General features: G+C 40.0%; 1 protein-coding gene across 3 annotated transcripts in view; it reads right to left on the reverse strand.

Moving 5' to 3' along the window:
* Window positions 1–5,051: 5,051 nt before the first annotated feature.
* Window positions 5,052–24,671, reverse strand: part of PAFAH1B1 (platelet activating factor acetylhydrolase 1b regulatory subunit 1) — a 65,477-nt gene continuing 45,857 nt past the window's right edge. For all 3 annotated transcript variants that reach the window (XM_075561186.1, XM_075561188.1, XM_075561187.1), the window contains exons 3-11: window positions 21,949–22,033; window positions 21,625–21,699; window positions 20,527–20,733; window positions 15,528–15,696; window positions 10,837–10,939; window positions 9,922–10,150; window positions 8,626–8,727; window positions 6,212–6,368; window positions 5,052–5,236 (exon numbers count right to left, since the gene is read on the reverse strand). In XM_075561186.1, the coding sequence (XP_075417301.1) occupies window positions 5,163–5,236; window positions 6,212–6,368; window positions 8,626–8,727; window positions 9,922–10,150; window positions 10,837–10,939; window positions 15,528–15,696; window positions 20,527–20,733; window positions 21,625–21,699; window positions 21,949–22,033 (1,201 nt within the window). In that variant the 3' untranslated portion in view covers window positions 5,052–5,162. The remainder of the gene's footprint in view (window positions 5,237–6,211; window positions 6,369–8,625; window positions 8,728–9,921; window positions 10,151–10,836; window positions 10,940–15,527; window positions 15,697–20,526; window positions 20,734–21,624; window positions 21,700–21,948; window positions 22,034–24,671) is intronic.

Below are 24,671 nucleotides of genomic sequence, written 5' to 3' on the forward strand. Positions count from 1 at the left end.
CGTTGAATTTGAGTATTGAGGGAAGGGTTAAACTGATTCATGGAATATCCTATAAGGGTCTTCCAGGTATTGTCACCTGGGGGTGGGGGGTGCTGACCTGAGGGAGCCTGATGTGTCTGGTGTTCCCTTGCCCGTCACCAGTGGTTCTCAACCTTCCTGATGCCGTACCCTTTAATATACTTCATGTTGTGGTGACTCCACCAGCCATAACATTTTTGCTTATTTCATAACTCATTTTGCTGTTATGAATCGGAGACTCCTGTAAAAGGGTCGTTCGATCCCCAAAGAGGTCTCGGCCCACAGGTTGAGAACCACTGCTCTAAACCAAGCAGAGAAGGCAAGCCTAACTGGGGCAGCTACAAAACGGAAAGCCTCCAACGGAAGTAACGTACACCCTCCTTTAAGCTCGTCGGAGGCGCCAAGGTGGCCTAGTGGGCTATGCACTGAACTGCTAACCAGATTTGCAGTTCAAATGCACCCGCCGCTCCACAGGACAAGGTGCGGGGGAGATGAGCGTGCCCAGAGATTTGAAAGTCTCGGGCAGTTACACCCTGTTGCTATTGGTTAGGATTGACTCAATGGCAGTGAGTTTGGTTTTTAAGCAGGTCAATCGCTAATGAGGGGAAATAACCAAGCAGCTGGAGCCCATTCAGGGTAGTACTACTGTGCTATCACTTCATGAGGGGCAACCCTTCTAAAGGAGGGAAGGATGGCAACGTTTATCCACTCCGACACCACGGGGCTGACAATGGGGTGAAACAGCACATCAGGGAAGTAGCTGGGCCTGTGTCGGGCTCAGCTGCCTGGAGAAAGGACCTGTAAGGAATGCCAAGGTGGTCAGACAAGAATCTAAATCCTTTAGCCACCTGTGCTCTGGGCCCTAGTTTCCACCTTGAGTCGCTTCTGCCAGCAGGAAATAAAAGTCACTGGGCTACAAGCTTGCGTGAATGCCCCAAGCTGGGCCGCAGCCTGGGGATCCAAGTGAGGGCAGGAATACGTGCAAAGCATTAGAGCCTCACGAAGGATACTAAGAATCTTCATGAGTACAAGACAGGACAAATCACTTGTTTTACATATATAAGGGGGTGGCGAGAACTGTTGGTTCCAAGAGAAGCCCTGGCTTCCGGAGCGGCCACTGCGAGTCAGTCCTGATCTGAGCTCTTTGGCGTCCGCTATAGATGGTCAAAAAGGAGCTGGTGATGGTGTGGCTTTGAACAGTCTTTAGCTACTACTGTCCACCCTCAGCCTGCTGGGCAGCAAGCACATCCCTAGCACCGCCCTCAACAACTAACTGCCTCCACCCAGGCCCTCCCAACTCTTCCCAGCCATAGTGACTAGTCCTGTTTCTCAGAGCGCAACCTCCAACAGTTTCAAATGTGCACAAACACACAAAACACGTCTAGTTTTATAGCATTTAATAGTTTACCAATTGGTACAATAAGATTTTTAATATGCAGAAAACATGAATAAATTTTGTTTTACACAGTCTGAGAGCAACAAATCTTACTGTAAAACACAAGAGCAGTATTATATACATTCCTTTACTGATTTTAAAATTGTGTTGATATCTTCAGGTAACTCTTACAATCTGGGGAACTGTTTTCTCCGATGACCACCTCTCTCCAATGTTTACTCTATGGTATCAGCGCTTGCCTTCACGTCTGTGTCAGACCAAGTGCGAGCTCCGAAGAGTTGGGGTTTGTTGCTAACATCTTCCGAGTGAGCTTTAGGGATGCCTGAAGGGTAGGCAGGTCAAGAAAGCAGCTACTTACATGATAGAGTGGAAAGAGAATAGGCTAGTTCAAGTCCAGTCAATCCCCCTCGCCCTCCCCCGACCCTGCCGGAAGGAAATCCACCCAAGTCTTTCCCACCACTTTTGTACAAATCGCTTCTCTACCAGGAGATCTTTGCAACATCTAGATTAATTAACATATTGGACTTATACAGCGGGACAGAAAATGTAACCATTTTAAGTGCCTTTTCCTTCAATTTTTCTTTTAAAAAACTTGAGTCACTTAAGGATAATCAAGCCACCACTGTCAACAAAATAACCTTTACTTTTAAATTGTTTCCCCCCCCCTTCTTCAAATAAGGGAAGAAAAAACCCCAAAAACTATTTCTTGAGTGATACCACCTGGCAGTTCACGCAGAACCCAAACAAAGCGAGGAGGAGACAGGGCGCTGGCAGGGGGACTGGTGAGTCTAGAGCCAAAGCTGAAAGACTACAGGGAGCACTCCACAGCCCGGGCGGGATGCCTTGCTAACACTAGAGAGTTTGCGAGGAGTGCTCTGGGCACACCATTGGTCACACCACACATATAGACACAACACGACGGTCTTAATCCCCTAAAGGTCAAGCTGTGTGTGAGACAACAGTTCAGGTGATGGCTCAGCCACAGCTTACATGGCGTGCACTTTCAAGAGTGCAGCTAGGGCTTCTTGGGCACGACAGAGTAGGGGGCACTGGAATGTCTGTCCTCATCTCCACCCACACGAAAGTCAAGCATCTGAGGAGGAAGTTCTACCAGCTTTTTAAGTAGATGGCCAATTTGGTTGTGAAAGTGACAAAGCAGCAGTGAACCTCTAAACCAATTCATCAATTCCTCTACTTACAATCCAAACCAGTAACCTCATCATTGTACTTGTCCCAGGCAAGGCACAGGGCTAGACAGCAGACAGAGAGAACAGAAAGGAAAGGGCATCAACAGGGCAGTGTCCAACAACAGTACAGGAAACCTTTGCAAATCGATTCCGGATTGTGGATGGATGGCTCTCCCCCACCCTCCTTCATTATTCAAACAGGGCTTGTTAAATCTGGATCCGGCTGCGGACCATCCCTGAGATTCAATGTTCGCGGCTGCTCATGAATGGGGATGTCTGGTCATTAAGCAGGCAGCAGGCTGTGGCTAATCTCCCCAGTGAAGGTAACTGTTACAGAGACTACAGTTTCTCGCAAGTCGCTGTAGGCTGCATGGGGACGAAACTCGGCAAGCAGCTTTGTTTCTTCTTAAATCGGTACCTTTTTCCCTTTATTGTTCTTCTTCATGAGTGATTTCTAGATGTTGTGGCTTACCCTTCAACAATGTGTTGCTACATGCTAAAAATGAATTAAAATACAAGACACTTATACATGTACAAACAAATGTGAAGATGCACCATTTCTATGTCTTTATAGTTCTCCAAACAGGACAGGATATAGCAGCAAACGAGAACAAAGGTATCCCCCACAGCTTTTGTAGAACATTCCGTCCGAACAGCTAACACGGGGAGGCGAGGAGCCCTAATGTCAGCAAGGCTGTGACGCAATCTTGGAAGCGAGTCCACTGTGTTTATGGAACTAACAAGCGATAATGTATTGTCCTTACATAGAGCCATTACTTCTCAAAACACGCTCTCTTCCAGAGAGGTCTCTCAGGAGTTATTAAAAAACAAACAAAAAACAACCCACCAGAAAGGAAGAAACACAGGCTAGACCTGGCGCTGCGTCCAGGAAATGGGAGGCCTACTCTGTGTGCGTCTACAGGACGTCGCCTCTCACCCTCTGTCTCTTCAGGAACCACGTTCCCGCTACATACTCAACAGGACGTTTTAAAAACCATTTACACAAATAAAATGCAATTCAGAATAAATTTATCACTGTTAGGTTGTCATGGTTATTTCATTGTTAACTTTTCAAGTAACTTTCTTGAAATTAAAAAACAACAAAACACCAAAACCAAAAAACCTGTTGGTTAGCTAAGCAATGGCGTTCTTTATTAATAATCTGCAACGGAGTATTATTCCAAAAGCTATGGGTAAAGACTCTCTTCAGCAAGCTGACTTGTACCGACCCTGGATCAAAACACACACCACGGCAGGATGCGTGAGATGCTGCGCGGACCGGCAGGGAGAAAAATAACTCGTGATTTTCCTTTAGGTGGGAGAAATTCCCACAGCTGTTTTTCAGAAGCATTAGGGCCAAGGGTTTGTTTTGTCCTAAAGCATGGTATTCCATTCCACAGCCGGATCCAGTCTTTGTCTTAGCACTTCTTAGAGAACTGAGGACCCGAACACAGGATGGTGGTATGTGTGTGGAAAACATCTAGACTTATCTAAGATGGCAGTGACAGGTGAAAACAGTACATCTGTATGCCCGTTCCAGTAAACCCTGTAATTCTTTTAAGCTTGTACGTTAAACACAGTTCAAACACTGGTATCGGATTCACGTTTAAAAACCAACTGCTATATTTCTTCCACCCCTAAACCAAGGCCAACACAGCCTTCTCACTTTCCGTCATCGTGTAACGCACATTGCACACCCCTAAAACATCAGAAACGAAGAGTGACTTGTACCAGACACACACGGTGGGGAGGTCAGGTTCTACTCGGAAGTCACATCACTGGGCAGTTTCATTGCATGGAGGACAAAACCAGAAGTATGGCTAGTGTGGAGACGAAACATTTAGTCTTACGGTGTGTTTTTTTCTTTTCAAACCTGTTTACAAACCATTATGCCCCAAATGAAATGACTTGCTAATAAATGCTGAGATTTTTCTTATTTGTGATTTACAGTCATTTTCTTACATAAACACACCACTAGGTGTTATTTGCTAGGCTGCCAAAACAAACAACCTATTGATTTGGCAAATGAGGCCTTACAAAATTTCCAATGTGTAATCCCCATTAATCACATAGATGGTTTAGAGAAGACCTTGAATCGTAGACTTAGTAAGCACACTTAAGTGATGTTACATAGATACACATCTCAGAAAAAGCCCCAAGAACCACCCACTTCCCGCAAATGAGGCCATCGCGTCAGGCACCAACAGACGGGAGAAAGAAAAACAGGAGTTAATAATCCAACATAAAATGACATTTTTTTAGCTATTTAGTGCCCTAGTTCAATTTATTCAACATCTGCCTTTGTAGGCCTGGTGTGACCAATGCCAGCCCAGGTTTTTAACCCTATGGTACTTCTAGACAACGTATGTAAATTTACAGTATACAATTTGGATTCACCATGCATGAATACTTTGTGTGTAACATTTAATAAGCTCAATCTACATCCAGAATAATTTACATGAAAGGACAATATTTATTTAAACAGAGCTCAGTGGGGTAACCATGGTATCATCAGAGTGCATCCAGAGGAAGAAAGGGAGGAGGGGCCAAGTGAGGACCAATCAACGGCACTCCCACACCTTTACTGTTTGATCGACACTGCCCGTGACCACGTAGGGTGCCGTCTTATGGAAATCTGAAAGAAAAAGAAAAGGCTTATTTTACAATCAAATTGGGTCAGAGGCAGTTTGTAACGAGTCACAAAAACCAGCAAGCCCAAGCCACAGAATCCACTTCTTGTTCTGCACAAATGCACACACCTGAAAGGTGTTATTAAACTGTGTCAAGTGAAGGGAGAGAAAACCTTATCAACTGAGTTAGAGAAGTTGAGATTCAGCCACTAAGTCCTACGGTAACCCTTCCCTGCAAATGCACACACACAGCCACGTTGACTGAACACTTAGCATTAATGTCTTATATTCACATTTCAACCTGGTTAACAATCCTGAAATGTATCATCCTTAGTTTACTATTTTAGATCCTCCACGTTCTGTTGTGTGCCAAGGAGCTGCCTGCACCCTGTGGGACAGAGCAGGGCCCCGATGGGGTTTCCAGGAAGGCTGTGAGCTTACAGGAGCACACCACCAGGTAGCTCTCTGACAGAGCAGCTGGCTGGGCCTCAACCACGATCCTCTCAGAGAACAGCCAGGTGCTTCACCACAGCACCTCCGGGTTACTTCATCGTAACGCCATCACACTAATATTACCTTTAAATGCTATCTTGCTGGCGTCAGATTTAAGGGACGATGGCAGGCAGCTTATTAAACGTAAACACAGTTCTCTGAGTCCCAAGCACAAGGTCATGTTAGCTGCCAGAAAGCAACAGGTTGAGCAAGCGCTTCCCTTTCAGAAACTACAAACCAGCAGAGTGGTTGTTTTCACTTGCTAATTCATGTTTCTAAAATGCTGAACAATGGAGAAGATACATTTTTTAAGGCTAATGATGGGAGACACAGTTAAAGGAAGAGCATTTAAAATACGTGTGAGGAGTCTGGCACGTGCCATGAAAGTACAGGGTCATTTCTCACCTGGAAAAGTACGTCAACATTTTTCTATGCCTGGCCCTCCATAATCTAATCCCTCGAAAGCTTGGTGCGTGCGACATACATACCCAAGGAGGTAACAAAGTGTTCGTGCGCATTGAGGGTCTTCATGCATCGTTTGTTCTTGTAATCCCACACACGTAGGGTCTTGTCATCAGCACAGCTCAAAATGAACTTTCCCCCAGAATGGAACAGAACTCCACGTACCCAGTTATCATGGCCCACCTTAAAAACAAAAAGGATATTACTGGGATCACTACCAAAAATCTGAATAGGGATGTGTCAGTATGACTGCTGTGCTGTGGTTACACTGAAGGGTACCCTGTCTTCAGGAGTTACATGCTAAGCTATTGGTGACAAAGAACCGCGGTGCCTCTAGCCATCTCTCCTATGGCTCAGCACAATGCACGCAAGCACACACTTACACTCAGGCATAATCTTAACAACTGGGACTCTAGGGGACATATTGTTTCCAAACAAAAGCTGAGGAGGGGGATTTTAACACTAGATTTATGGGATGTGTTATTTTAATGCATTTCAATTTCCTCAGTGAAAATTACAGAAACCATTTACATTTACTTCCTACCATCCAAGCTGACATTTATCCATTTAATGAGAAAAATGCACATTCAAATTCATTTTCTTCTATGCCTTCTAACCTTGGAATTTTCTACGTAGTACTCCTTTCTACACATACGCATCAATTTGACATGAACGTAAATGAATACTAATCCTAGTAAGCCTGTTTCATTCATGAAGGCATTACTTCAGTAATAAATATAAATGCAGTAATAAATTCTTAGAAAGTAAACATCGGCCTCTGTTCCACATAGCTACGGAAAGCTTCTGAACAGCCCACCCCACCCTTCCCAGTGAACATGAAATGTACAGACAAACACTGCAGCGGAGACTGTCAGACTGAATGAAGCAAGTGACCCACTGTGCTGTGTCAAACTCAGCCCCTCAAACGTGCATACTGTTAAATGTCACAACTCTGTAAATAGATCGCTAACAGTTTCATTTGTAAGTTAACAGTGTAAATGGCATCGTTGTAAAATAAAATCCATTGTTTTGTAAAGAAAATGTGTGGTTCCAGTCACATTCCCATAACATTCTGCACCCCCCATCTATCTACATTACCTCTGCCACCCCAGTCGTTCCCTCTTGTCAGTCATTCATACTAGGAAACAACGTGCACCTAGTTGTGCAGTAAAACTCTGCCATCACTGTAGCAGAGCATTCGCCGACAAGAGAAAGGGCCACATCCGTTGTCAGTTAGTTTGCTACAAAGCATGGTAGCGTTTTCATTAAAAAGCACAAAACCTGTTATATTTCGATATGTTCATTTAAGCAGAGGTAAAAGGTTCAGAACTGTAGTTTAAGAGGTTTGTCACTAGATACATGACTACTTAAATGTAAGTAAATTAAAAACAAACGTTTTCTACAATGGAAATTGTTTTACTGCCTTTGTACGGCGTACCCCCAAAGTTACTTTAACTCATGGCAATAGTAAAAGACAACGGAGGCAACAAAACCTCTAGCTTTGGCACTGCCCTTATTCAAGGTCACAAACTGAAGTCAGATAGCATTTCTTGTGGCCATGCCAAAATGAAGCAAAAAAAGGGGGAGCAAGAAACTTCCAGGGCAAATTAGTGCCGACTTGGGTTACAGAGGACAGCATGCTTTCCAATTTTAACTGGAGATCATCCTTTGCTACAGCAATATAATGTAAATCAAAAGTCCAGAAACCTACTCTAGCTTAACTTTGTAATAAATTTCTGAGAACACTCATCCAAAAAAACCCCACAATGCGACAATCCTTTAGGATCTGGCTAGTCACCAAAGGAATCTCTCAACAAGCATGGCTGCCAAATTATAACTCCTTAATTCAAGGTGCGCTAAACAACGAGACAAACATTTCCACAGAAAAAGCCTCAATCAACTTGTCTCAGCATCATGTGAAGACTGGTGATAATGAACAGGATTCATAATAAAACTAAACACAGTAAACTATATATGCCTCTTCATAACTGACATTATGCACACTTTCAAGATACAGTAACCTAGGAGCTCCACCCACAAGTGGAATGGCTTTCCAGACTTCTAGCTAACATGACAGTCTATAGCAGTGGTTCTCAACCTGTGGGTTGCCACCCCTTTGGGGGCTGAATGACCCTTTCATAGGGGTCGCCTGATTCATAACAGTAGCAAAATGACAGTGATGAAGTAGCAAAATAGCTTTATGGTTGGGGGTCATCACCACATGAGGAACTGTAATAAAGGGTAGCGGCATTAAAAGTTGAGAACCACTGGTCTACAGAAACAAATTTCCTATCATTATACGATGACAAAGCATTAGAAAAAAAGTATTTTTCTAAAGAAGTCTTTTTAAACCCTGGAAGGGTTCCGAGTATGTAATACACCTAACCCGGGAAGGTCAACACGGCGCAGCTGCAAAGCAGCAGTTAGACGGCAAACTTACCAGGGTCATAAGGCACATGCCAGTACTGACATCCCACATCTTAATAGTCTTGTCTCTGGAGCCAGACAGCAAGAACGGCCCAGGCTTGCCACTTTTTTTAGTCTACAGAAAATATAAGAGTTAAGTTTCCCCCAGAAGAATTTTATGTAAGGACTTTAAATAGCTTTTAAATGGCAATGACCAGCTTTGTAAAATGGCAATTAAAAAAGTACAGCATTTTGCAAGCAAAATGGACAAACGAGGCTTTCAATGTTGTATCTAGGCTACAGAGGAAGAATCCAGAGAATATAAAATTAGAAAATCTCTACTTAGGCTAGGATTTGATTTCTTGTTGTTTTTTTAAAAATTTTTTTAAAGATTTGTTTTCTATACTATAACCAGATGACAAATTTAATGCTCAAGACTTCTGTTAGGATTTTAAAACCATTTAATTCAGCTTTACAAAAAACAAAAAATCATTTTATTAGGGGCTCATACAACTCTTATCACAATCCATACACACATCCATTGTGTCAAGCACATTTGTACATCTGTTGTCATCGTTCTCAAAACATTTGATTACTTCTTGAGCCCTTGGTATCAGCTCCTCTAATCCAGTTTTTATATAAAGTCAAGCCCAAATCAAATTTGACATATAGTTAAATGACCACCACTAGAGGGCAGTAAAATGAATTGGAATGTGTTACCCGTCGGTCAAGAACGATTTTCTTCCTTCATTCATTAAAAAGCAATTTAAAGAAATAACATTCTAAATTAAGGTATTAATCATAGAGAAGGAAGACTACAAATTAAGAATCATGAGGAAATAGAAAATCTCCAGATTCAACTAGGGCTTCCTAGCAAGACTATTAGAAGCCTCCATATGAAATATTCATTTAAAAAATTATTTAATTACTGAATGGTATCTCTTCATAAACTTACCAATGAAAGTTTTTCAATATAAAGGCTATTTTCTACAATATAAGTTACACCGCTCCCACAGTTTCATTTTGCACAGAAATGCTCTTATAAAAATGGCACTTCTGATCTATCTAAAGGAACACTTTCATTTTCCAAGCAAATCCTGCCCTGCGCCCCACCCCCAATCGGTATAACAGGTCAATTTAAGGGTCAGTTAGCAGCAATAATGATCACTGGTTAAAAAAATAGGCACCTGTAGACTGGTGTGTGAAGAGTTTCATGCTTCAGAATTCCAGGAGGCAGAGTTTTAAATACAAAAATAGCCCTGGATGGACAATCAGAAGCATGACAAAAATGCTGTGCTATCAACAATACAGCCATACATACAGTAAGTACCTCAGATCCTGTGGCTTCAGAGATGGAAGAATAGGAGCTTTCTGGAGCCCAGGAAATGCATTCTACCACATGCTCGTGTTCTCGGAGCTCCGCCTTGCACTCCTTTGTTGCTACTACCCATACACGCACCGTCTGGTCATTGGAACAGCTGGCTATCAGGGTGCCGTCCTGATTTGGCCGCACCATGCGTACCCATTCTCTGTGTCCTGTAAATGTCTTCACACAGTAGCTGCCAATGAAAGAAACAATTCACACGGCAAATGGGAACCACTGGGCCACTTCTCCAAGGAGTTACAAGCTAGCTAGGCATTGGACAAAGAGAATGACTTATCAAGTTAAATTGTATGAAATTCAAGAGAATAAATGTACAATCCTGGCTAGTAAAAGATGGTGACAAATACGCTGGAAAGCTAACAGACCAGTTACAATAAGTTGACAAGAGTAGCATTAAGAAGCCAGCTAAAACAATAAAACCTAGAAAGAAAATCTTTATAAAAATAAACACACCGAACAAACGTAAAAAAAATTTCTAGCCGTGATGGGAAAAAGGCATGCTCTACTAATCTGGGTAAAACTGGTTGGTTAAGGTTTAATTACAGCAATCATGTATAATTAATTCTAAGTACAGCCAAATCCAGCCTAGTAGAGCACACCTGCAATGAATGCTTTTTACATTTTAACTTAAACCCCCAAAGAGATTACCTAAAAGAAGACCACAGAGAAATTAAGCCATTACATAGAAATGGCTCCAAAGGACATGCAGCATCTCTTGTAATGTCTGTTAGAAAACTCAGTTTTAAGGTTTGTAATACAAAGGTCATAGTCATCATTCGGGTCATTCACAACCCCTTTTCACAACACAATTTCACACACATGCACACACACTTTAGCTGATATCTGTTTAAATAAACTTACCCAGTTTGCACTTCCCACATTTTTATAGTTTTATCCCTTGAGGCAGACACTATATGATCTCCATTGGGCATGATGGCTACTGAAGAAACATTGTGGTCATGGCCTAAAACAACACAGCAATGCATGTAAGTGACACACATGAAGCATGTGTTACTCTCCATGCACCATGGGATTTCAAACATTACACAAGTTCTAAATATGAGGGCATGCAAAAAACTGCTACAACAATCATAGAAACCTTTACTAAACAAAATCGTCCAAATGTGAATAAGTTATACGAAACTGGGCTTTCTATGAATTTTCAAGAAACCTGGATTTACATTTATGAAGGGTAAGGAACTAGTAATTAACAAGTCAGTCTGTAGGCGCCATCAGGATTGTACGAGCTCTAATACTCACGAGCCCTCCGCATCTGAATAGCTGTATGTGACCCAACAAGAAAACACCCAATCACACATTCCTCATGGTACGCAGTCCAATGTCAGACAGGCACATGATTTACAAAGCTAAGACGGAACGAGTGTTTGTTTAAATGAGGATTTGGTTCTGTATTTTACACAATGGCTATTAATTCTTTTTGTTGTTAATGCTCTTCAGAACAACAAGGAGAGAATGATCGAATTCATATTTTCAAAGGGCTTGCACGTCTGCAGCAAAAGCCCCAGACAGTTTTCACATAGTCTCTAATGGTCACAAGGACTCTACTGTTTCTTCAAGTCAGAATCACAAACTACAGGGGACTTAGAGAAACATCAATGAGATTTTAGAAAGATTCGCCAGAATGCTAAGCTTTCCAAGTGAGTTTAACGTGGGTGGGAAAACACATCCCTGAAGTAACACCCTCTGTGTAATCACACAGCTGACTCAAGCACATTGAATGAACATCTATTTTAACAAAACCTAGTCACATTTAATGTTTAAAGAAGCAAACAACAAATATCCTTTAGTGAGCACCTCTTATGTACCATATACCAATCGAAACATCAGATACAGGATCTCAATCAGTCTTATCCTCATAATAACCTTTTGACTTGGGGAAGCTAAAATGTCTAATGTCAAAGTAAACAAGTAGGAATTGAACCTACAAATCCAATGCTAAACCCCACAATCTTTCCCCAAAGCCACACAACCTCAGAAAATAGTGTCCACAACAAGATCTCACAATGACCTAACAACATTCAAGGGGAATCAAGCCACCTGGGGCTCACACACTTCATTACACTTTCTGTTTCAGGATTTCAGCTTCTCATTTGAGAAAAACAGTAAATTTCCTGTTCCTTCAATCATACATAAATGGCCCGGCAGCTTCCATATACAAAAACATTCGCAATCATTTAGGAGATACTTAAAACTTTCTGAAACATAAAACTCTCAACTACCGTGTCACACTCCCCTCTAGTGACATAAGTAGTGATGGAAAGGAATCTGCACCCAGTGAGAAACAGTCTTAGTCTCTCTGAAACGCCACACTAGAAACCCCAATACAGAAGCTCTCAGCCACCAAGTCGTATCCCTGTGGCACAGGGTGGTGCTGCCCCTGTGGGCTTCCAAGAAAGCTGCATCTTTCTCAGAACAGCTGGTGGTTTCAAACTGCAGACCGTGACATTAGGAGCCCAGTGTGTACCCACTATACCATTAGGATTCTATTAACAGAGAATCCCTTAAAGCAGCGGTTTTCATCCTGTGGGTCACAATCCCTTTGGGGTGGGGGTGGGGGTAAAGAAGTGGTGTTAACAAACACAGGGACAAGGGAACAACACGGGACCCAAAATGGTAGTGAGGGGGGAGTGGCAGTCCTGGTGGGGAATGATCAAGGGTAAGGTTGTGTAGAGAAGAGGTATAGCTGTAGCCCAGGTGGGACGGAGCATGGTAGTGGGGCAGGAGGAAAGTCAAGGGAGATGGAGGAAAGAGCTAGGAGTCAAAGGGCATTTATGGAGGTCTACACAAAGACATGTACATGCAAATATATATAGGAGGATGGGGAAATAGATCTAAGTGTCTACATTTATAGGTTTAGTATCAAGGTGGCGGAAGGACCTTGGGCCTCTACTCAAGCACTCCCTCAATGCATGAATACTTTCTTTTATTAAATTGGCACTCTATGATGCTCACTCTCCTGACACAACTGCTGAAGCCAAAGCGGGTGAACAAGTAAATGTGGTGAAGAAAGCTGATGGTGCCCGGCTATCAAAAGAGATAGCGACTGAGGTCTTAAAGGCTTGAAGATAAACAAGCGGCCATCTAGCTCAGAAGCAACAAAGCCCACAAGGAAGAAGCACACCAGCCTGTGTGATTGCCTGGTCCCAAAGGGATCAGTTATCAGGCATCAAAGAACAAAAAATCGTATCATTGGCTGCACACCTCCATGATACGATCGCTGAAGATGAACGGGTGCATAAACAAATGTGGCGAAGAAAGCTGATGGTGCTCGGCTATCAAAAGAGATAATGTCTGGGGTCTTAAAGGCTTGAAGGTGAACAAGCGGCCACCTAGCTCAGAAGCAATAAAGCCCACATGGAAGACGCACACCAGCCGGTGTGATCACGAGGTGCCAAGGGACCAGGTATAAGGCTTCATGCAAAAAAAGAATATATATATATATATATATATATATATATATATATATATATATATATATATATATATATATATATACACACACACACACACACACACACACAACAATGAATGAAGGGGAAAGTGCAGAGTGGAGACCCGAGGCCCAAGTGTCGACCACTGGAGATTCCCTCACAGAGGGGTTTAGGAGAGGAGACGGGTCAGTCAGGGAGGGGGGGAGAAAAAAGAGGACCTGATGCAAGGGGCTTAAGTGGAAAGCAAACGCCTTGAGAATGATTGGGGCAGGGAATGTATGGATGTGCTTTATACAATTGATGTATGTATATGTATGGATTGTGGTAAGAGTTGTTTGAGTCCCTAATAAAATGTAAAAGAAGAAAAGAGAAAAAAATGATTAGGGCAAAGACTGTACAGATGTGCTTTATACAATTGATGTATGTATATGTATGAACTGTGAAAAGAATTGTATCAGCCCCAATAAATTGTTAAAATAAATAAAAAAAAAATAATACACCTACAAAAAAAAATAATAAAAAATGTAAAAAAAGAAAAGAAAAAAATTAAGAAAATGATTAGGGCAAAGAATGTACAGATATGCTTTATACAATTGATGTATGTATATGCATGGATTGTGATAAGTTTTATGAGCCCCTAATAAAATGTTTAAAAAAAAATAAATTGGCATTCTATGATGCTCACCTTCCTGACACAACTGCTGAAGACAAAGGGGGAGAATAAGCAAATGTGGTGAAGAAAGCTGATGGTGCCTGGCTATCAAAAGATATAGCATCTGGGGTCTCAAAGGCTTGAAGGTAAACAAGCGGCCATCTAGCTCAGAAGCAACAAAACCCACATGGAAGAAGCACACCAGCCTGTGTGATCACAAGGCGTCTAAGGGATCAGTTATCAGGCATCCTCAGAACAAAAAAATCTCACCATAGTGAATGAGGGGAGGAGTGCGGAGTGGAGACCCAGTCAGGGTGCAATGTAGCAGCGATGAAAAACACAACTTTCCTCTAGTTCCTAAGCGCTCCCCCACCCCACACACACACTATCATGATCCCAATTCTACCTTGCCAGTCAGGCTAGACGAGAGGATGTACACTGGCACAGATAGGAACTGGAAACAGGGGATCCAAGGCGGATGGATCTCTTCAGAACCAGTGGTGTGAGTGGCGATACTGGGAGGGTGGAGGGAGGGTGGGTTGGAAAGGGGGAACCAATTACAAGGATCTGCATCTGACCTCCTCCCTGGGGAACGGACAACAGAAAATGGGTGAAGAGAGACGTTGGACAGGACAAGATATGACAAAATAATAATTTATAAATTAGCAAGGGTTCATGAGGGAGGGGGGAGTGGGGAGAAAACATGAGGACCTGATGCCAGCGGCTTAGGTGGAGAGCAAATGTTTTGAGAATGATGAGGGCAATGAATGTACAGATGTGCTTTATACAATTGATGTGTGTATATATGGGCTATGATAAGAGTTGTATGAGCCCCTAATAGAAACAAGCAAACAAACAAAAAAATATCGCCTTCACACTTACTACCATTGAGTTAATTCCAACTCATAGTGACCCTACACGACAGGGTAGAACCATCTCTGGGCTGTAACTTTTTGCAGGAGTAGAGCGCCTTGTCTTTCTCCTGGAGAGCAGCTGGTGGTTTTGAACTCCTGATCATATGCTTAGTATCCCAACATGTAACCAACCCAATAAGCCACCAACCCACTACTTCACAAGGGCTCCTGTAAACAAAGTACAAGCATCTATATGAATTCTCAAACAACTCAGCAGACAGCACATGTGACAACATGGCAGCAACTGCAGGCACAGGCTCTTTGGCTGTACTATTTTTTGTACATCTTCTGTAGGCTTTGTATTTTTCAAAATAATAAATTGTGGGGGAATAACATAGCTATTAAAAGTAAAACTACTATAAAAGATCCCCCAAGTAGTCGGCATTCATACACCTGTTTATGTAAAGTTGTCACTTAATCTTTATACATCACCCTGTGAAGCTGGGACTCAGGGAACCTAAATAAATGTTGCTCTTCTGGCTACTCCTACCATCAGGGGCAAAAAGTAAAACAAACCTATTCTCCATCCCTTACCGTGCATGGTTCTGATGCATTCAAAGCCCTGAAAATCCCAAAGTTTAATGGTCATATCCGCAGAACAGGAAGCCAGAAGCTTGCCACTGTGGTCAAATGAAATATCCTGTACAGAGTCTGTATGCCCCTTAAGAGTTCGTTCAAAATCTCCAGTCTCATAATCCCACACCTGTCAAATAAAGAGAAAACTAGTTAAAACACTCATCCATCTCTCCTGGTTAGTATCACAGTTGTACTCAGAGGTTGGGTCTGCCACCTTACTCAGTATTTGAAAGTGACAAGCAAAAGATGAAGAGTCCCAGAAATATCACATCTGCAAGAATAAATTGGGTCTTTATATAAAATATATTTTTATAAAGCAAACTAATGTTTCAGTTATTAACACAGACCTTTAGTATCTACCATATACCGAACTGTGCTAGTGGTAAGGCTGATAAAGCCAAACAAGACATAGTACCTTTTCAACATGGAAGCAGACAAGACATATAAATGAGTTAAAAATAAAAGTTTCCCAGGTTATGACAAGTAGTTAGTTCATCGACAATTTTAGGAAGCAAGAGTAGCAAAATAGTAGAACCTAGCTTTCTAAGAGGTGAAGTACAAAGTTCACGAGGACAGATAATTAATTTTTAAATTACCTAATTATCTGATTGAAAAACAAATCGCAAATCATTTTGATAATTTGCATAAAAGTATGAAATATCAAGAATGAGCATCATAAGGAATAAATTTCAAGAATGTACTAAATGTTCACTCTGGTGATCATATGGCTGATTTTAGTTTCTCAAGGTAAGCATAAATTGATCTCTGGGAGGCTGAATAGCAACTAATTTAGGGAAACCCAGAAAATTTAGGGAATTCTGAAAACTTACAGAAATATAAATGCTCAACATTAGGGTAATGGTTAATAAACGCAAACTTTGTAAGGAATGTTCAGGACGTACATATCTATGTAAAAATAAATAATGCAAATTCATACACACACTCAGAACTATGCAAAACACACTAAAGAAAAATAATCTACCTTCCAAAGATATTTTCTTTACACAAAACATAGATGCGTTTCCCAAATAAGTTTTTTAGCATTAAATGTTCTAGCACTTCTACATGGAAAGTATCGTGTGTTTAATTTTATATATAGTTTATGCCAAAGTATTTTAGAGTTTTTGGATTCTACCATAAATGGCATTTTAAAATTTAAATTATTTATCATTAATTTCTAGAAAATATGATTTTTATACTGACCACATAGCTATATTCTAGAACCAATTTTTCATTTTGGGATAAACCTTATTTCATGATGTATTAATTATCTTCCTTATCGACTGCTGTATTTAGTTTGTGAATAACTTGTTAGAAATTTTACATCTATGTTCAAGAATAACAGGGGTCCACAGTTTTCAACTTTGTAAGTCTTTCATGTACTCCATCCAGTAAGTTACATTTCCAATATATTATATCAAATGTAACTGACAAACGCTTATCATCACTGGGAATGCTCACTTAAAAGTAAAGAAGTATCCTGGCAGAATTGACATATATTATGATTTTAATCGGGAGTTCTTTTATTATGAGATGAAGAATGGTTTTATGTCTGCCAATATTTTCTTTTTCCATAACTTCTCTGTTCATGTCCATTTTCCTACAAATATGTTAGTTTTTTTTCCTATTTACGTATGTATACTGAAGTTGGCAACACCTTACTTGTTAGTTCCAAACGACATTCAGAAGTAACAATTCAAAAATTTAAACGGTCCAATTAAAAATTGTATCATGACTTGGTCCAAGTTGTCATTTCCCCTTGAGTACTGCAGTCAGATGTTGAGGAAGGCTATGTAACTGGCTGGCTCTAAAAAGAGCAATCCTGTTGAACTTACTATTACACAAGAAATTATTTACACACACAAAAAGAAATTATTTCCCATAACATAATTTAATATTTTCTTTAACAGTAACATCAGCTACCATTTATTCTGCTACTCTATTTTACCTTACTGTGTTAGTATTTTTAACAAGCCTTCCCCCACAATTGAGAAAACAGAGCCAGGCACATATCAAGCACTTTGCCCAAGATAATCATCACAAAACTGCAAAAACTTCGCTTGTGTGCTTCATATTTTTTGCACAGTATTTCTCTCAAAGCCATTATTTAGACACAGTCTGACTATACTACACTGAAGGAATAAAAAGTATTTCATTTGACAAAATACTGAGAAACTAGGTATAAAAACAGCAGAACAGAACAGCAGTATTACCTTACAAGTCTGGCTAGACCAGAGGATGTACACTGGTACAGAGAGGAACTGGAAACACAGGGAATCCAGGGCGGATGATCCCTTCAGGACCAGTGGTGTGAATGGCGATACTGGGAGGGTGGGTTGGAAAGGGGGAACCGACTACAAGGATCTACGTGTGACCTCCTCCCTGGGGGACGGACAACAAAAGAGTGGGTGAAGGGAGATGTCGGACAGGGCAAGATATGGCAAAATAATTATTTATAAATTATCAAGGGTTCATGAGGGAAGGGGGAAGAGGGAGGGAGGGGGAAATGAGGAGCTGATGCCAGAGGCTTAGGTGGAGAGCAAATATTTTGAGAATGATGAGGGCAATGAATGTACAAATATGCTTTACACAATTGATGTGTGTGGATTGTGATAAGAATTGTATGAGCCTCTAATAAAATGATTAAGAATAGAACAGCAGTATTTATGATAGTAAATGGCTGACAGTAACACAGTCCCAAGGACACGGATGTGTTAGCGGTGCTAGCGCGATGCCAAGACAGCCGCTAAGTTACTGAGTGCTGAGCACTGTGCTGAGCAGTTTTCCTAAAACGCAGCCCTCGTGAGTAGCTACTACATTCGTGTCATGAAGGAGGAAAGGGAAGTATAGTTAGCACCAGAGCCCAGAGCTTGCACTCTTGACCACAACCTACCCTACAGTCTCTATATACCATCATTAGAAATAGAAAAATATTTCTACAATCGGTTTAGTCAAACTAATAATGAATTACACTACAAAAGAGGTTTAAAAAGCTGGTGGGAAAATAGTGTTAAAATAATGGAATTTTTCTTGAACCTTTTGAAGTCCCCCTTGTAATACTACTTTCTTTATCGTAACAACCATGTGTACACATTTAATTAACAACTAAATGTAAGAACCAACCACTAGTTTTGGTGATCTGTGGCGTAATTATACACACACGTGTGTGTGCTTTAAAGTTTCTTATAATCCTGGCTTATTTGAGATGTAGTAAAATGGATTACTAACAAGTGTTGTCCACACTTTTAAAGCCACTGCTCAAAATCAAACTATTTAAAGGGTAAACCTGTTCAAAAATGTCTACTTTCCCTCCCACCTGTAACAGTTGGAGTTTAGTACACAATGCTAAGAACTAGCATGAAATACTATTTTAATTCATGTCTACATACATCTGACAAATAGTAACATATTAATGTATCAGATGTGTAATTATTGCAGCCAATTTAAACTAAACATTTAAACTAAACATTTAAACTTAAGACTCCTTCCAATTTGCAGCCCTTGTAAGATGGAAGTTGCTGATTCAGCAATGATAAAGAACTCCTCCCTCCTTTTTTTGGCTTGGAAAACTGTAACTCATCATTGAACTGTTCACAGGCTTCTCTTATCCCATACATTTTTTTACATGAAGGATATGATTAATTTCCCACCCATCCCAAATTTTCTGAATGTACTACAGTATTGAAATGGTCATTCCCAATATACTGTTTCTATTTTATCACCATTCATTACTATCATAAAATCTTAATTCACTTTCTACTATTTGATTGTAGCTTTGCTTAATAGCAAAGATGTCTCAGCACTAAACCCATGTCTTTTAGTTTTTATTTTTAATCTCTCTGTAGCATATGTGGACAGCTACTCAATAATTTTTCCCTTTTTTCTTATTGCGATGCATAGAATCTGAGTTTTTTAATGGTAGGCAATATGCAAAGTAGTAAAAATAAATAGTAATTGAAATAATATGTCAATATGTTTACATTTTATCGTCTTATGCTTACCTATTATGTGAAATTTATGTATGTGTGCATATATAAAATCCACTCACTTAATTATACCACAACTAATGCAACAAACTCTAGATTTAAACTGAAACATGCCTGAAACATGTGGGTCGGAAACCCTCTGGGGGTCAAATGACCCTTTCACAGGTGTTGCCCAATTCACAACAGTAGCAAAATGACAGTGATGAAGTTAATGTTACGGTTGGGGTCACACCACCACATGGGGAACTGTAATAAAGGGTCGCAGCACTAGGAAGGTTGAGAACCACTGCCTCAGAGTAATCTACCTAACCCTTTCAATTATCTTGTCGTCATTTATCACGCGTGTATCATAAAACAACTTGTCTGGTTAAAGACAAAAGCACTAAAATGTATTTGCTTACTTTACAAAATTCAAACATGAGAGAAATATGCTGCTTATAAAATTTAAAACTCCAGCATTTTCACACCCAAAAGAGGACATTTAATTTAGAATCAAAGATAGTCTTAAGTATGTCAAGGAGAGTCAAATTTAAATGCAGTATATATTCATCCCTGAATTACTAATTTTACAAACCTGTCTTATAACATATCACCCTTGAGTAAGGTGTATACTGTACTTTCATTCACCAAGAATGAGAATTCTTCCAGGTGATCTACTTCCCAACACTAAATCTATAGCTCTGCATTTTCTGAAATTCCTTGGCAGCATGCCTCTGAGGAGCTACAATGAAATTTTATTCTAAGCCTGTCTTTTAAGGTTAGCACCAATCACACAGTCTCAAAGGGTCTCTCTGCAGTCCCTCCGTCTGCATCTTCACCTTCAGGATCTTCTGACTATCTTCACCCTGCTCAACTTTAAATCTGCCTCTAACCATCACCCTTTGCACACGCACACGCGCGCACACACACGCACGCACACACACACACGCACACCCTCCCTCCCTCCCTCCCCACCCCCCAATCAAACCTACCTTAATTGTAGCATCTTCTGAAGCAGAGACCATAACACTGAACACAGGATGGAAAATGACCCGAGTGACTGGACTCCTATGGCCACTCAAGGCGTACTTTTCTGGTGGACGGGGAATCCATTCTTTTGGGTCTCGTTTCTGACCAAGAGGTCCACCCGACGTAAATTCTTCTTTTGCTTCATTTAGCTTTGATTCTAATTCCATAACCTTGAGAAAGAACATGCAGTTATTTATAGATTCTAATAAGAACATCTGCTATATTATTTTTTATATTTTTGCATAGAAACAAGATACTTGAACACAATTAATTTCCAAAGACTTAGTCAGATTTGAAGATAATCTATGATAACACCAAAATATCATAATGGTATGACAAAATTGAAAACTGAGAAAAAATTGGTTCGTTAATTGTTTTAACTATAAACTTCCAAGGAATTCAAATCTTTATTTCTGGTCATAGTATTTTCTACTACTAATTTAGAAAAAGAGGAGTGAACTTGCCTTTGTTTCTAAACCAGCCAGTCACTTCTAGTAAATTCCTTCCAAATGACCATTTACATTATATATGCTAATAGTAATGCTGCTAACATTATTGAACACCTACTATGTGCTAGTCACTTTTCTAAGAGCTTTTTGTGGATTAACTTGTTATTTCAAGGTTAATTTACTTATTTCAATTTTACGTACTAAAAGTATCAATTTAAGCTTGAAATGTGACTTCAGAGTATTTACAGATAAAGAATGGAAAAGCTCAAGAGATGAAGATGATTTATCTACAGACACATTTTAAGGTTAGCACCACCTGGCTCCACGTGTTTCCTTTTTGAGTGTGCCAATCAGTTCTGTCAGGACTAAGCTGTTGAAATCAGGGATGTACAGATTCAACTCAGTCACCAGCCCATCCCCATTACTTGAGGTAGGCTCATGTATTAAAAATGATCAAGCTGAGGTCAAAAGTTTCATAATGCACAGAAAATGTATTGTGAGTTGGTTAGACGTAAGTACTAATGGATATACAAATTTTTTTCATATGTTTACAACGTTTGTGGGAGCTCACGGAATGCAACTAATATGTATTTTAAAATATATCCCAGTTACCTTTTTTTGTAATCTAATAACAGATGTCCATTTTTTTTCCAAAAGACCAGCATATTTCTTATCTAATTCTTCATTCTGGAGGAAAAAAATGACAATTACCTAAAAGCGATAATTACTCAAAGTAAATAAATAAAAGCTATGAGAATCCAAGTTATATAGACCAAAAGATTACTTAAAATCTGATTATGTGAAAAATAAAACCATAAACAAATTTAATGACAGAGTAACAAAAAACAAATGAGGAGAATGGAGTTGACTGCCAACTACTGATGCCTAAGTAAAATCCACTCATCTACTATGAATAGTTATATTAAAAAAACATACCACATCTAATTCAGCTTCCTTTTTAAAAACGGAATATGCCTCTTCATAGCCATTTGAGCGAAGATAATCTGCTATAGCTCGATTTCTGAAAGAGAACAAGCCCAAATGATGCCTCACAAAATCTCATTTCTGTGTTGAAGAGCATTTTACTTAAAACCTCATAAGCTTTTAAGACATTTAAAAAAATCATTTTATTGGGGGTTCTTATGGCTCTTATAAACAATCCACATCAATTGTATCAAGCACATTTACACAGATTGCTATCATCATTTTCAAACATTTTCTTTCTACTTGTTCTTGGTATCAGGTCCTCTTTCTTTCCCCACCTCTTCCCTATGAACCCTTAATAAATATATTTTTATTTTCATATCTTACACCATCCACTGTCTCACTTCGCCGACATTTCTGTTGTTCATCCCCCAAGGGGTGGGGATTATACGTCAGCCTGTCTCCCCTACCTTCCTCCTACGCTGATGGTATCACTACTCCCATTATTGTTCCTGAGGAAGACTTTTTTAAAAAAGAGTTCCTGTCTAAATCACAAAAAAGGAATCAAGTATTAAGGCCCTGATCACAGTATGTCCCTCTTATGCTACTATTGTTGCACTTTCAGCAATCCATTTCTAACGTGCTGCTTACCTTGTAAGCTATGGGCACTAACTGTAATTCTAGATAAAACTGATATAGAATTAGATACCAATGTGTGGCAGTGTTCACCACCAACTTTGCCTTCCCTTATTACCAATCACGTTAACAGACAGACTGGCAAACTGGGACTTATTTACCAGAAAAACATTTTTATTAAAGAAAAATTAATCAAAGCATTTTTAGATCAGAGATTGCTTTAAAGCATTAGATTGGCTAGGGAGGTCGGGGGGAGACAGTGAAAAACTAGGATATTATCATAGAATGACCTTCAGTTAGGGCTAGAGACCCTAAATGAACCCCCTTTTCATGCTCTCGTCACCCACCAACTTTCAGAGATCAGCTGTCATCACTTCAGCACAATTTACTCCAAGATGTCTCAATACCTTTTAACTCTAAGTCTCAATACCATATGAATAAGTGTTTGCTCGGGACATCTTTAAAAACATTCATTATAAAGTTAAAGGTTAATACATACACACGATTAAGCAAATTTGAATATGTATATATAAAGGCCCATCAGTGAACCTTAATATTCCATCCTCAAAGGAACCATTTCACTAATGTTTTGTGTATTCTTTCAAAGATAATCTAAATATATGTATAATTATATAGCTTAGAGGAAGCAGCTACCTGTTTCTGAAATAAAATGCATAAATCTCCCGTATTTTGCTTTCACATGAAGCTATTTTAAACACTCTAAGCAGTCTTTATCAGCAGATTTAGGCCTCTTTTATGAAATTATGTTATATGACTTTTGTTCCTAAAACTAACGCTGCCATAAAAATATCAATGCCACTACTTACTTATGATTTGGGGAAATAAAAAACTCCAGTAATCGTTTTTTACAATAAAAAATAAAAATAAAAAAGCCCAAATACAATAGTGGGGAAGAACAATCCGGAATTAACCAAACATTTTATGGTCTTGGTAAACCAGAATGCCAAAGATCAAAGTGCCCTAACTAATGGGAGGCAGTTTGCTTTGCACTCAGGGACATGGATTTGAGAGAGAAATTCTCAATGTGATCATGAAATCTGTACCTTTGGGCAGCATAAACCACAGCCTGCACCCTTCTGGCCTAGTCGACTTCTCACTCACTGCCAACCAGCTGTCCACTCATAGTGATCCTTCAAAACAGAGGATAACTATCGTTTTGGGTTTCTGAGACTTTAAATCTTTGCAGGAGAGGACAATCTCATCTTTTTTCTTCTAAGTGGTTGATGGGTTTGAACCAGACCGGTTCATCACGCCACCAGGGCTGCTGGGTAACTCCATTCATAGTCCTGAGTCGACTTTTACCTTCAGCCAATCAGACCTCACTGGGTCTTACATGCAAGAGGAGGCGACACTGGCCACCTCTCGATCCTCCATCAAATACTGTGTTGGCTAAAAACCTTCAACAAAACTAAATTTCCCTTTGTTTAGAATATCCCAATAATAAAGGAAACCAAGAAGCTAAAAGCTATTTCTTGGTTTCCTTTATTATTATAAAAAGCAAATACCAAACAAAGCGAAACATGTAAGAGTTGCTTGAACACATGGTACACAGTTTACAACACTCAAGGACATATAAATGAAATTTGTACAATTTAGGGGGGTATTTTAAAACTTTTTAATCATTTTACTAGGGGCTTGTACAACTCCTATCACAATCCATCCATCCATCCATGTGTCAAGCACATTTGCACACCTGGTGCCATCATCATTCTCAACACACGTGCCTTACACTTGAGCCCCTGGCAAAATGTGTATAAATTATAACTGCACGTTTAATAAGAAGTCACTTGGGATTCCTCAAGAGTGTCACCACAACCTTTGGAGCTAAGCTCTCTGCTCTGAATGTAACCAGCCTGCAGATCCCCTCAGAAGACACTTCTGATTTTTTGGGGAAAGGGCCCTAACAAGACAAATGAAAGTATATTACTAAGTGAACAGTCTGCAGTCCCTAACTTGAGGGACATGTTTAAATATGTTCTGTTTAGACTACACCTGTTTAGACTAAAGCTTTTAAGCAAGTATATTAACCTGCTAATTTTATTCAATGTCATGAAAATCTTTCCTTGTTCAGTGAAAAC

The sequence above is a fragment of the Tenrec ecaudatus genome, chromosome 10 (genome assembly GCF_050624435.1).
Source record: "Tenrec ecaudatus isolate mTenEca1 chromosome 10, mTenEca1.hap1, whole genome shotgun sequence".
NCBI classification, from domain to species: Eukaryota; Metazoa; Chordata; class Mammalia; order Afrosoricida; family Tenrecidae; genus Tenrec; species Tenrec ecaudatus.